Raw genomic sequence first — 15014 nt, 5'->3', positions numbered from 1 at the left:
AATAATCGATTCAGCTACCTAGCTATGTGTGACAGTGCTAAGAAATTAGTTGGACTTTTATTTAATAATTTATTTGATATTCTAATTAATGAGGATGATCTCTTATGTTAAAAGTTTACATGATTAATCATATGAAAATTCGATATATATCTCTCTTCGTTAACATTATATAAGTAAGGATTAATTAAAAAAATTTAAGTCAGAGCAATGCTGATGCAAAGACAGTGAACAGCTCTAGTTGTGTTCACAAAACTCACCGTCAATATAGATACAAACAAGATTTTCAATTTGCTAATTAGTTAACTGCACCGTTTTTCTTCCTCTAAAATTAAATGCGCCAGCTGACATTTGTAAATGACCACGTGGCACAACCACCTTCAGCCACATCATTACACACTATGATGCAGCTGAACAACCAAACAATACTCTTGGTTTGGCACAGCAGGGTTCGATTTGATATGTGTAAAGGGTTGCTATTACAGGATTGAACTTGAAACAAAGCAAAAATTGACCTAAATTTCATTTGATGATTAGAGTGAGAGTGGTTGTTTGCTAAGTTCGTTCTCGTGTGTTACTATACTTACTAGTTATGTGTTATGAGAATGAGAGAAAAACATATGTGTAGATGTAGGGGCAATTGGATCTGAAAAAGTGTTTAGGTCGTTGCGGCTTAGGACGCAACAAATCGTTATCATTTTAATTTTTTTCTTGTTGTGCAGATCTATGCAGTATCTCCTCGTGTTTGATTTCTCTTCACGAACTGCTCTCCTCTGCACGAATAATTTCCTTGAGTTTGGATAGTGGTAGATCTTTCAGACTATGTCTCAAGGGGATAAGGCTGGTGTGTGGGCACTCTCTCACTATCAAGGAGATGACCTTACTTCAGCCTTTGCAACCACAAAGTGAAAACCTTATAGGCTGATGACTATAAGTGCAGAATATATATGAGTTCCAAGAAATCATAACCCTGAGCTGAATAGGCTCTAGGTTTTTTGGACTCTTCTTACACATTAGACTCAATTGGACTTTAGTAAAAGAGCAAAACCCAACAATCTCTCACTTGCTCTTGAGTACAAACTCGAGCTCAAAGTCCTAGATCATGTAACTCACTAGTCGTCATTAACTGAAAATGCCACATCCCTTATCTTGAGCTAGCCTGAGAATTTACTGGTTGTTATTAATCAAGGCTCCTGATAATCAATGAATGATTATCTAATTCGGTGCTACTCCACTAAAAGCCCAAACTTGAACTCCAAGATTAACAACTCATATAACATGAATATGCATCACCTATTTGTAGAATGTCAATAACTAATTGATTAGTTTTCTATTACTCAATAAATTATTTATTCCCTTTATTATAATAGTTTCCCTAATGGATTAGAGACACTGACCAATGTCTTCAATATCCAAGTACCGAAACATATATGTCAAGGAGAAATATCCTATAAATTCCTTGTTGTTTATCTAAAAAATACTGATAATCAAATAATCTTATTCTCAAAATATCGAGTTATTAGCCGTCAATAAATCGAACCTCACTCATTGGTAAATTAAAGAATAAAAACTATTAGATTACCATAAAAAAGAATGAAAACTATTTAATTACCTATTTAAAATAAACTCAGGATTAATAGCAATCATGCAACTATAGTTAACTAGAGATTTGATGCCTTATGGCAAAAAAATAACCTTAATCAAATTTCTCATTGATCCTTGTGAATTTTAATTTACACCAATATTTTATAATGATTCAGACAGATCATTTCATAAAATATTGCAGCCTAAATAAAGCGTCCAACTTTACTTAACAACTGTGAACCAATTCTTTCTACAAAAAAAAAAACTGTGAACCAATTCTTCAATTGTGAGAACCTATGATCATGTCCTCCATGAACGTAACCAAATGATCATATACTCAACAATTGATCCGGACCTTAATTTTTGTAGATTGTATGCACAAAACAATGAATAATATGTCATTTGTAATATTCAGAAAATGATTATATTATTTCATTGTCTTACTCTAAGAGCACAATGAACACAATATCTCTCACTCGCTTAATGCAAGTCTAGGATCCTCCTAAGACAAAAAGAAGTAACATGTCTCTTGAACACAAGTTCACGCAAACTCTTAGTAACTGGGTTTGAAAAATCCACCTCTGATGCTATCTTAGTTTAATGTAAACTTCATAGCTCAAAGTCAATTTTTTTGAGTAAAAATTCACTTAAAAATAAATAAATTTGTGAAAGCTCAGCTTTTCAAGACTCCCACTGGAATGTACCAGCATATAATCTCTCGTTCTTCGAAGATACTTGAGTATATGCTCAATAATAATCCAGTGTTCCTCTAGGGTCAGAATAGTACCGTCTTACTACTCCCATTATGGGATAAATGTCTGGTTTAACGCACCACATGGTATACATGAGATTATCTGTTGCCAAAACATAAGGTATCTTACTCATGTATTCTTCCTTCTTAGGAGTCTTTAGCTGAATGGGCTATAGGTTTCTTACACTCTTCTTACACACTAGGCCCAATTGGATTTAAGTGAAAGAGCAAAATCCAACCGTAGAAATATAAATTAAAAATAAGTGTTGTAAGTGTAAGATAAAAAAAAGAGATTGAAGTTGATGCTGATAACATTTTTTTTTGGAAAAAATGAAAGCAAAAAACTAAATATAGAAAAACAACGATTTTTAATGTGAAAAAACTTTTAATAATGAAAAAAAGAACTCGGACGAATTTCAAGAAAAATTTTAAAATATAAAAAATAATTAAAATAGGGATATGATCCGTTTACAAATTTTTTTTGTAAATTACACTAAGTACGATCGGTCGTACAATGCATGATTAAAGTATGACCGATCGTACTTAGTGTAGTTTGTAAGAGTTTGTAAACAAAAAAATTTGTAAATATAACCTGCCCCTTAGAAATATATTATATCCCAAACTCTTTATTCTCCCGTCAAATGGTACAAGATTATATTGGTACTCAACGAGATTTTCAATATATGAACCACACTATATCTGGCTATTTTGTTCAATAAGAAGTCGGATCCTATGTTGCACCGACACGGGACACGACATGACATATACATATTAATTCTAAAATTTTGACACGTTAGAAGATATTTTGATATTAAATAATATTTTAATATATATAATATAGTTTACATTTAATACATATAGCAGCCCATAATAAGTTATATAACCAATCAAATATTCAAATTTCATAACATAAATATAAAGTAAAAATAAAATTTCATGTCAAATTCCATAACAGAATTGATTTATAAATTAACTTTTTATGTTTAGTTAAAAAAATAAAATAAAATAAAATTTGAATAAAAAAAACATGCCAAAAACGTTGATCGCTTGTCGGTGTCCGATACATATTTTCCTTTCAAATTAATGTGTCTGTGCTTCTTAGGTCATATCTTCAAACCGGTTTGATCAGGGCGGATTGAAATAATGGATAAGTATTGGTGATCGCCCCTTCCTAAATTTTGATTTTTAATTTTTTTTTTTGTTATCATATATAAAAAATGGTATTTGTCTAAAAATAATAGGTTACTGGTGTTAATAGTTAGCCTCTCTTTAAAAAAATATTTATAATAATGTGCTCATTTTATTATTATTAATAACACTTTTAATTTTGATATTTTATTTTTGCCTTCCGTGATAAAAAAATCATTGGGTCTAATTCAAGCATTCGATTGGATACATATTAGAACCAGTAAATCGAAATAAGATTTTTTTGATTAAATTATTATTAAAATTTTGTGTAAAATAATGAAAGAGTATCAATATTGATACAAGAGATATTTTCCACTCAGTCATTGTCAATTGTCATATTAATTATAATTATAATTGTTTCATTACTGTATTTGTTATATAAGGGCATGTTTGGAGCACCTGATAAAGAAGATAGGATAGGACAACTTATCATATCTTGTTTGGTGGGTCAATAAGATATGATTAGCTTATCCTATTGTCTCATTTTATCCTATCAAATACATGATTTCTTATTCTATGGGGGGAGCTGGGTTAGGATTCAATATGATAGGATACCAATATTGGACACCCAATATATCCCACGCTACCCAATATATCCCCACACTATCCAATATATTTGTATTTATTGCATTATATTTTGTTTTTTCTTTCTCCTTTCTCCTTCTACATAATCTTATCAGATTGCTAATCAAGTACTCATCAAACACAGGACATGATACAGGCTTATTAGCCCCATATCATATCCTACCTTTATCAGTTTCATATCATATCCTACCCTTATCCTCCTATCCTACCTGTAACGCCCGGCAACTTGCAAGAATCAATGACTGTCCCCACACACTAACACGAGACTTTTCAGTGTTCTTTGTCTTCACTCGCACACTTCCCGGAAAAACTTCCCAGGAGGTCACTCATCCCAGAATTGCTCCAAGTCAAGCACGCTTAATTGTGGAGTTCTTCCGATCCGGGCTACCGAAAAGTAGATGCATCTTGTTAGTATAGGTAGTACCAATTAATTCTTATAAGCCATTCCTAACTGTACTGCCGTCCCATACCAGCACAGTCTCTAGAATCCCTCTCTGTCGGGTATTGATTCGATTCATTCATGAACCCCCAAGCTGCAAGATTTGGCATGAGCTGCTCATTGTCCGTGCCCTTTCGCACCGGCGATAACTCCTTGCCCTTTCCAGCTCTTGAGATGTTACATGCCCACCAGCTTCCGCTTGGTTCGTCCTCGAACCACACCGTACTGGAAGAGAGGCCCTGCTCTGATACCACTTGTAACGCCTGACAACTTGCAAGAATCAATGACTGTCCCCACACACTAACATGAGACTTTTCAGTGTGCTTTGGCCTCACTCGCACACTTTCAGGGAAAACTTCCCAGGAGGTTACCCATCCCAGAATTGCTCCAAGTCAAGTACGCTTAACTGTGGAGTTCACTTGAAAAAGGGTATTCTAATATATTATAGAATTGTAAATAATGTGTACAAATGGTTCTCTATTTATAGAGAATATTTGACCTACTTTTAACCTAATGGGCTTGGCCCAATACAACAAAGGGCTTGGCCCAATACAACAATAAATGACTAAATAAAAACTAAATAATAACTAAATCAATATTATTTACAACACTCCCCCTCAAGCTGAGGAATAGATATTTATCATTCCCAACTTGCTAGTAAGTTCTTGAAATCTGTCTGAAGGAAGCCCCTTTGTTAATAGATCAGCTAATTGACGCCCAGTGGGAATGTATGGAGTGGTAATCAACCCGCTATCAAGTTTCTCTTTGATGAAATGGCGGTCGACCTCAATATGTTTAGTCCGATCATGTTGAACTGGATTATGAGCTATACAAATAGCGGACTTATTATCACATAGCAGCTTCATAGGTCCCTCACATTTTATTTTGAGATCATCAAGTACAATTTTCAGCCACAGTAACTCACAAATGCCTTGAGCCATAGCTCGAAATTCAGCTTCTGCACTTGATCTGGCAACCACATCTTGTTTCTTACTTCTCCATGTCACCAAGTTACCGCAAAGAAACATGCAATAACCAGTGGTAGAACGACGGTCAGTCACGAATCCAGCATAATCAACATCTGTGTAGACTTCTAAAGATAGATTGCCATCACGTCGGAATAACAATCCTTTACCAGGAGTACCTTTAAGATACTGAAGAATTCTCTCTACTGCCTGCATGTGTTTTTCCTTTGGATCGTGCATAAACTGACTGAATACACTAACAACATAAGCTAGGTCTGGTCTAGTATGGGCCAGATATATCAATTTCCCAACTAGCCGTTGATATTGTCCTTTATCAACTGGAGGATTCTCTTCTTCATAGCCCATCTTGTGATTCTGCTCAATAGGAGTATTAGAGGGTTTACACCCGAGCTTTCCTGCTTCTTTGAGAAGATCAAGAACATATTTCCTCTGGCTGATAAAAATTCCTTTGCTTGAATGAGCTACTTCTATCCCTAGGAAATATCTCAGTTTTCCAATGTCTTTGATTTCAAACTCAGAGGCAAGCCGTGTTTGCAGAATCTGTCTCTCCATAAAATCATCACCTGTGATAATAATATCATCAACATATACAAGGAGCACAGTAAGCTTCCCATTTTGGGAGTGCTTGAAGAAAAGAGTGTGATCTCCTTGGCTCTGTCTGTATCCTAAGGTCATCATAACCTTAGTAAATCTTCCAAACCAAGCACGAGGTGACTGCTTCAATCCATACAAGGCCTTTTTTAATCTACAAACTTTATTTTCCCCCTTCACAGAATCAAAACCAGGCGGGATTTCCATGTAGACTTCTTCTTCTAACTCACCATTGAGGAAAACATTTTTCACATCAAATTGATTTATATCCCAATTGTAATGGGCAGCAAGGGATAACAAGATTCTCACTGTATTCATCTTTGCAACTGGAGCAAAGGTTTCTTCATAATCAATGCCATAGGTTTGAGTGTAACTTTTGGCCACTAATCGAGCCTTATATCTCTCAAGAGTGCCATCAGAATTATATTTCAGGGCATAAACTCATCTGCACCCTACTGCTTTCTTTCCGTTGGGTCTATCAATAACCTCCCATGTTTTATTTTTCTCCAAAGCATTCATCTCCTCTTGCATGGCTTGAGCCCAATTCCTATCTTTCAAAGCTTCATGTACTGATTTTGGGATTGCAATAAAATCTAGTGCTGAAACAAAGCTTTTGTGCTGCACAGAAAGATTAGCAGAGGAAACAAAGTGGGAGATAGGGTATTGAGTACAAGAGGGACAAGAGGAACAAGTTTTCTTGTGACAAGATCTTTTTCCTTTTCTAAGAGCAATAGGTAAGTCATCAGAAGTAGAAGCAATGGGTAAGTCATTAGAGATATCAGAAGAAATAGACAAATCATGAGAGGAAATAATATTAGAATCAGAAACAAGAGATTCAGGAGACTCAGAAGAAATAGGAGATTCAGGACTTACCAGTGGTTCAGACGATTGAGGTTGCTGGTGAGACAGTATGGGTTGTATCTCAGGTGTATTTGAAGGTTCTGACACACCAGGAGCAGACACACTAGGAAGATAGAAGATTGATCCAGACTCAAAAAAGGAAGGGGACGAGTCTTCTGAAGAACTATTCTCCCCCTGACGATGAGGACCCAGGAAATAAGATTCAAATTCTTGAAAGGTGACATCCATAGAAACAAAAAATTTCCGACTTGGTGGATGATAACACTTGTACCCTTTTTTATAAGGGTTATAACCAAGGAAGACACACTTAAGAGCCCTAGGATCCAACTTACTCCGATGTTGTTTATGAACATGGACAAAGGCAACACATCCAAACACTCTTGGTGGAGGGCTCTGCAATATGGGAACAGAAGGAAAGAAGGAAGTCATGGAATGAATAGGACTGATATTGTTAAGGACCCGTGAAGGTAAACGGTTGATCAAAAAAGTTGCAGCTAATACTGCTTCTCCTCAATAAGAACTAGGAACAGATGTCTGAAAAAGTAGTGCTCTAGCAACTTAGAGAAGATGACGATTTTTCCTTTCAGCAACCCCGTTTTGTTGAGGGGTATCAACACATGTGAGCTCATGAATCATACCTCTGTCTGAAATGAATTGTGACAGGCGTTGATTGACGTACTCAGTACCATTATCAGATTTGAGTCTTTTAATACCCTTACCAAACTGAGTCTCAACCATGTGATGAAACCGAATAAATATCTCTGGTACTTCAGACTTGTCTTTCATCAAGTATATCCATGTTATCCGAGTACAATCGTCAATAAAAGAAACAAACCACCTTGCACCTGAAACACTGTGCACTTTAGAAGGGCCCCAAACATCAGAATGGATAAGAGAAAAAGGTTCTCTGCTTTTAATAGTGCTAGAAGGAAATGACACTCGATGGTGTTTTGCAAATTCACAAACATCACAATGAAAGGTCTCAACCGACTTATTGAGAAACAGAGAGGGGAACATAGACTTCAAAAGACTAAATAGTGGATGCCCGAGACGCTTGTGATGGAGCCAAATCATAGACTCTGCAGTAGAAGCAGTAGAAGGATGACGTGTCATTAATAACTGATTTTTGCTAGCATGGTCTGGAAGGAGATGATACAACCCATCCTGTTCATTAGCAACTCCAATTGTCTTCTTCGTGGTAAGATCCTGAATAAGACAATGAGAAGGAAAAAATGTGATAGAACAATTCAAATCAGTTGTAAGTTTTTGAGTGGAGATAAGATTAGTAGAAAGCTGAGGAACATAAAGAACATTTTTAAGAAACAAGGAAGGTTGAATTTAAATGTTACCAGAACCAATAACTGATTTATGGGATCCATTAGCTACGGATATAGTATGACTACCAACAGTAGGATGATAAGAACAAAACAACTCAGTACGACAAGCCATATGATCAGTTGCACCAGAATCCAAAATCCACGAGGTTTTAAAATCAGTGCAAGAAGCAAGAAGAGATATAGAACGTGTGCTCTTACCAGATAAGATCGAAGAACTATCATGCTCGGCCATTCTTTAACAAAAAAAGTTAACAACCAGCGATAAAATCAACCAAACAGAATATCAAATGACCTCTGATCAGAAAAATAATTACAGATCCAGACAGAAGACAAGAAGACGAGAAGAATGGTGGTGGTCCGGTCCAAAAACACGGCCGCACGCGCCTCCACGCGCCGGAGAAAGGAGCTGTGCGTGGGATTCACTCGCCGGGAAAGGGGCGGTGCGTGAGAGCGCGTGGATGGGCTTCGCCGGCTGAGATTTTTCTGGTGTGGTCGTCCGGTGAGCGCGCACCTGTCTGTGGGTGGTCGCGGTTGAAAAGTCACCGGAAAGTGGTCCAAACAGTGAAGACAGATCTGATTGGAGGCAGTCGGAGGTGTTTCGATCGTTTGTGGCGGAGGAACAGTTCGTAGAATGATAGATCGGAGGAAAAATAAGGTCAACAATGGTCCCCTTGGTCCAAAAGGTCCCCGGAAAAATTTTTCGGTGGTGGTTGATGGCGGCAAGAGGCAAAGAAATTAGGGTTTTGTTAAAAAAGAAGATAATATGTGCGGAAGCAAAGCCCTCAGATCGAGAGCTCTGATACCAACTTGAAAAAGGGTATTCTAATATATTATAGAATTGTAAATAATGTGTACAAAGGATTCTCTATTTATAGAGAATATTTGACCTACTTTTAACCTAATGGGCTTGGCCCAATACAACAATAAATGACTAAATAAAAACTAAATAAAAACTAAATCAATATTATTTACAACAAGTTCTTCCGATCTGGGCTACCGAAAAGTAGATGCATCTTGTTAGTATAGGTAGTACCAATTAATTCTTATAAGCCATTCCTAACTGTACCGTCCCATACCAGCACAGTCTCTGGAATCCCTCTCTGTCGGGTGTTGATTCGATTCATTCATGAACCCCCAAGCTGCAAGATTTGGCATGAGCCGCTCATTGCCCGTGCCCTTTCGTACCGTCGATCACTCCCTGCCCTTGCCAGCTCTTAGGATGTTACACTACCCTTATGATCGAAGTTATATACTTTATAACATAGGCCTTATCCACACAAGTAACGGAGAACATACGAAAGCTTTGGAATATTATTTTCGGGCACTCGAACGAAACCCATTCTTACCCCAAGCTTTTAATAATGGGTAATATTTTTGTTATGTAACTGGAAAACAAAAAAATTTGCAGCACATACAACAATTGATGTGGGGCCCGTTAATTTTTGTTTCTCTCTCTTCATAATTGTTCCTCTCTCTTAATTGCTGTTTGTGCAGAAAAACCATTTGTTTTCCTGTTACATAACAAGTGTATTACCCTTAAATAATATGGCCGTAACAACTGATTCAACCCATAATCCACCCCTTGAACCAGGGATAAGTTAACTCAATATCTCAATTGAGTTGATAACCTATCCAAAATTAATACTATTAATATTTAATGTATTTTGGTTCCCCAACACCCTCACTTTCGTGTCTCTCTCGTCTCAGATCTCTCAATTAAGGAGTTAACTCAAAGAAATTTCCTTTCCTTTGCTTTCTCATTCTCTTGGCCCTTGCTTGTTCTATCTGTGGCTAAATGAGTTGCAATTCTTGTTGGAAGACTTTGGTTATTGACACACAAATATATCATATAATTAAGAGCTAGGATCCGAATAGTATAAACACACAATTGAAAGTTATGGGAGAAGTATTTCAGAAAATTATTATTTTTGTTGATCTCATAATGATTTGTATAGACGAGTTTGTTAGACTCGGGTAGTTGGGAAAATTAATTTTAGATTAATCTTGATTCATGTCATGATATATAACAATGCTTTGATGTTAACAATATTAAATCGCTAGTGTTTATAAATCCTAGGTAACAAAAGGAAGTGTCAACAAAAGAGTTAGAATACTGTTTTTTTCTTAATAAATTAAAATATTTTAAATTTTCTTAAAATAATTTATGTTGATAATTTTTAAAACCAAACAATTCCAACTATGATTTTTTATTTTTTTCGCATTGCTTGATATATTCATATATTGGGGATGGTTTTTATTTTTTTGGTATTATTTTTTTGGTCCACATGGTTTTTATTTTCAAAATTTGCTAATTGCTTGGTGGTGATGGACTTTAAGCTGTGAGAGTGTGGGCCTCCAATTTTAGCTGGGGATAGCGGAGTTGCTTTAATGGGCTGGGCCAAGTCTATTACAGTATAAAATGGCTTGGTTAACAGCCTATTTTCGTATATACTCTTTCTCTTTTAAATATCGTTGATAATTAATTATTTCTTTATGGGAAATTTTATTTTATTTTTATCAAGTAGTTAAAATTGAAATTTTACGTAAAATAAAAAGGGAGATAAAAAATCATAAAATGTAAAATCATAACGTAAATAAATATAAAAATATAAAAACATTTGGAATATTGATAAAATCGTTTTGATAAAAAAATCATAAAGATATAAAATCGTATTGATAAATCGAAATTTTAACTACCATAATTTTTATGTTATGAGTTTTATTAAAACGCTAATCCCAATATTTTTACTACTAAATTTTTTCATTTTCAAAAAAATAAAAAATAAAAGACGCTGAAATTATTTTAGGAACATTTTTTATTTGAAAGAGTACTCGTCACACGTGAAAGTGAAACAAGGAAAAAAAATACGAAGTACGTTAGAAATTCGTTAAAAATTATGGGTTTGTGTTTTCTAAAGTTACTTTAGATAACTTTATCTAATGTTCATCAAAACGACATCGTTTTGGAGCGGAAATCATGATGTTTTTGTAATTTTAATTTATTTTAGGGTTATAATAGTCTTTATCATTCTAATTTTTTAATTTTTCAAATTCAAAACGACGTCGTTTTGATGAACATTAGACAAAATTATCTAAAGTAACATTAGATACTTTTTTCCTAAAAATTATATATCTTGTAATTAACTGAATTTATTCAGGAAAATATTATAGAAAGGTTAATCAACACTAAGTGAATGTTTATAAAGAAATTTATTATGAAAAATTACGAATACTTTTTAAAATTTCCTTATCAAAACTTAAAAAGTTTACCTATTTACTAAAAAAAAAAAAAGTTTACCTAGAAGTTATGTGTGGCCAAATATGCAATAAAGAGAATATGCCAGGACACGTATTGAACATTAAATATTGTTTTTTTTTTGTTTTTCTAAAAAATGAAAAAAGGAAGAAGAACAAGGAACCCTTAACATTTCAGATCTGAAACTGAAACTCTTGTCAGGTTGTATTTGTTGTACTTAGGTTTATGAATCTCATGTCTGTTAAAGCTTCGTTCATATTTTTCACTGAATCTCAATATCTTTTAAGGTAATTCTGCACTTTTTTTGTGTGTGTGTGTGTGTGTGCTGAATCTGTATGTTCCACTTCCTTGAGCAATTTTCGTTGTAGTTGTGACCCACTAAGCTTGAGCTCAGCACCAAGTTAGATTCTTTCTGATGTTCATCTAGTATCTGTAATTAGGAATAGCCATGTTATGAAATTCACGAATTGTGGGTTTGAGTTGGATGTTTTCAAGGGTTTGCTTCTAAGGTTAGTTATGAGATTTTATTTTTGAGATTTTGATGCGTTAGGCGAAATTCAGGCCCAGTTGAGATATTTGTGGATTTGTATTTTGAAAAAAAATTTGATCTTTGGATTTATGAGATATTAATTGTGGAAGGAGGGAGGAAGTACAATGGTGGGTGAGAAATTTTGTGTGAACGAAGAAGACAAGGGTGTGTTTGAATCTGTGTTGGGTCCAGAAGCTGTTGCTTTCTTTATTTCTGCTGTTAGTAATAATGTATTTTCCGGCGTGGTTGCTCCTCCACACGGTGCTCACCCGGGTCTTCACCAGCGGTTGTGCCAGCTTGTTGAGGTTTCCAAGTGGAATTATGCTGTGTTTTGGCAGGTTGCCGGCTTGAAATCTGGTGGCTCTGCCTTGATTTGGGGTGATGGGCATTGCGGGGATGCGAAAGGGGACGGAGCTGGGAAGGAGGATGAGGAGGAGGCGAGAAAGAAGGTGCTGAAGAAGCTTGATGCCTGCTTTGCTATCTCTGTGTCAAAAGAGGCTAATTATGCAAGGTTGGGTAGGGTCTCGGATATGCATATGTTTTACTTAGTCTCAAGGTTTTATATATTTGGTTTTGATTCGCCATGTGGCCCTGGCAGTTCTTTCAAGTCTGGTAAATCAATTTGGGCTTCTGATGCTGATACTTGTTTAAATCAATTAGAATCTAGGTCATTTCTGGGGAAATTAGCTGGCCTTCAAACAGTTGTATTTGTACCTCTAAAAGCCGGGGTTGTGGAGCTTGGTTCAATGGAATCAATGCCTGAAGAGCAGGGTGTTGTGGAGATGGTTAGGACAACATTTGGAGAATCTAGTTCGGGACAGGGAAAGGTGTTTCCCAAGATTTTTGGGCGTGAACTAAGCCTAGGGGATACAAAATCTCAGTCCATAACTATTAGTTTCTCCCCAAAGGTGGAAGATGATTCTGGTTTCACTTCAGACTCTTATGAAGTTCAAGCTCTAGGAGCTAACCATGCTTATGGAAATTCTTCCAATGGGAGTATAGGTGACAATAATGAAGCGAGATTGTTCCCTCAATTAAATCAAATGATTGCTGGGAGTTTTAATGCTCAAGCAAGGGCTTCTTGTCTAGAACTTGGTAATGAAGACTCATCCTCAACTCATCCAGATGAGCGGAAGCCCAGAAAAAGAGGTAGAAAGCCTGCCAATGGGAGAGAGGAACCACTGAATCATGTTGAAGCAGAGAGACAGAGACGGGAGAAGCTTAACCAAAGGTTTTATGCCTTAAGAGCTGTTGTTCCTAATATATCTAAGATGGACAAGGCATCTCTGCTTGGTGATGCCATTACCTTTATTACTGATCTCCAGATGAAGATCAAGGTACTGGAAACTGAAAAGAACATGATTAACAATAAGGACCAAAAGTTGCCATTGTCAGATATTGATTTTCAGGATAGAGAGGATGATGCAGTTGTGACAGTAAGATACCCCTTGGATATTCATCCTGTTTCTGGAGTTGTTAAAACGTTAAGGGAGCATCAAATTGTGGCGCAAGAGTCCAGTGTTTCAACAGCAGAGGATAAGATAATTCATACATTCTCCATAAGAACACAGGGTGGGGAGGCTGCTGCTATGCAGTTGAAAGAAAAGCTTGAAGCATCCCTATCCAAAAATTGACAGTCAGATTATATTTATGTGGAGCATCTAAATGCAATTGTAAACCATGTTAAAAATATTGTATGGTTGTCTTGTGGGCTGACACATGATTGTGTTTTTAGTGCACTTTATTAATTGTAATCCAATATCCAATTTTAGTTTTAAGCTATGGAGCTAGTTGGCTCCTTTGAACTGTCAAAAGTAATGAGTCATTGATGACCTGAATTATGTACTTAAATAGATAAATAGTTTGATGCCTAATATAAGTTGAATTTTATTTAATCTACAACCAATCTAAATAAAAAGGATGTCATATCATTGGAGCAACAATTTTTTTTTTTTTTTTTAGGTTTTACTCAGCTGGCAAATTTTCAGACCTCATGTTGATACAATTTTAGTGCACTCGACGTTTACATGGTTGTTCCAGTTAGTGGTTTATAATTAAGTCTTCATTAGAAGATAACAAGGTTTTCCCGAGAACTGTTGGCAGTGCCTCGTGATACGCCAATAGGGAATTCGACGACAGTTGATTTTTTTTTGTTTTGCTCTCCTTAGTGCTGGCATGACAACATGCAGCGCTAGTGTTTTATTCCTATTGGATGGATATACCAAATAATATAAGGGAAATACTACTTTCATTTTATATGAGATAGTTATATTATGTTCTCTCACTTTGAAAATCACTTTCTCTCTTTTTTTTTTTGCTTTTTAAAGGTGGACCTTACATGGATTTTCCCTATAGCATGAGAGAACTACTCTCATATAATATGAGAGTAATATTCCCCATAATATAATCGTTGCGACAGGAGGATTGAAAATATTTTCCTACCAAAAGGAGTGCTTCTCTAAAAGGTATAGGATTAGAATGGGGTGTGTTGGGCCTGTCTCATTACTAGTTTGGTTTGCTATGCTTTCTGCTTCGGTTATTTATTTTTGAGTTGGGCCTGGATGTTTGCTATGTCTAATAGCTTCGGTATTGTTGACCTACAGAGAAACCAAACTATTGTTTCGTAACATTGAAGGTGCAAGGTTGGATGGCTATCAAGGTAGATTTGGAAAAAGCTTATGACAAACTTGGCTGGGATTTCATCGAGGATACCCTGAAGGAAATTAAGCTTCTGGATGATCTCATAAAATTAATCATGAACTGTGTATCAACAGCTTCCATGAATGTGTTGTGGAATGGAGCCACTACTAGGGAATTCAAGCCAACAAGAGGGGTGAGACAAGGTGATCCTATATCACCCTATCTGTTTGTTCTGTGTATTGAGCGTTTGGCTCATCTTATCAACCTGGC

At 35.8% G+C, this 15014-nt stretch overlaps 1 protein-coding gene across 1 annotated transcript; it reads left to right on the top strand.

The window, feature by feature from the left end:
- The first annotated feature begins 11719 nt into the window (after positions 1 to 11719).
- On the top strand, positions 11720 to 13972 carry LOC133301224 (transcription factor bHLH3-like). Its single transcript, XM_061500841.1, has one exon. The coding sequence runs from the start codon at positions 12230 to 12232 to the stop codon at positions 13736 to 13738; it is 1509 nt and encodes a 502-aa protein (XP_061356825.1). The 5' UTR covers positions 11720 to 12229; the 3' UTR covers positions 13739 to 13972.
- Positions 13973 to 15014: the final 1042 nt, after the last annotated feature.

This window comes from Gastrolobium bilobum, unplaced genomic scaffold (assembly GCF_033153095.1).
Source record: "Gastrolobium bilobum isolate Gb01-03AN ecotype WA unplaced genomic scaffold, APGP_CSIRO_Gbil_v1 utg33064, whole genome shotgun sequence".
Lineage (NCBI taxonomy): Eukaryota > Viridiplantae > Streptophyta > Magnoliopsida > Fabales > Fabaceae > Gastrolobium > Gastrolobium bilobum.
This window is presented reverse-complemented; position numbering and strand designations above follow the sequence as displayed.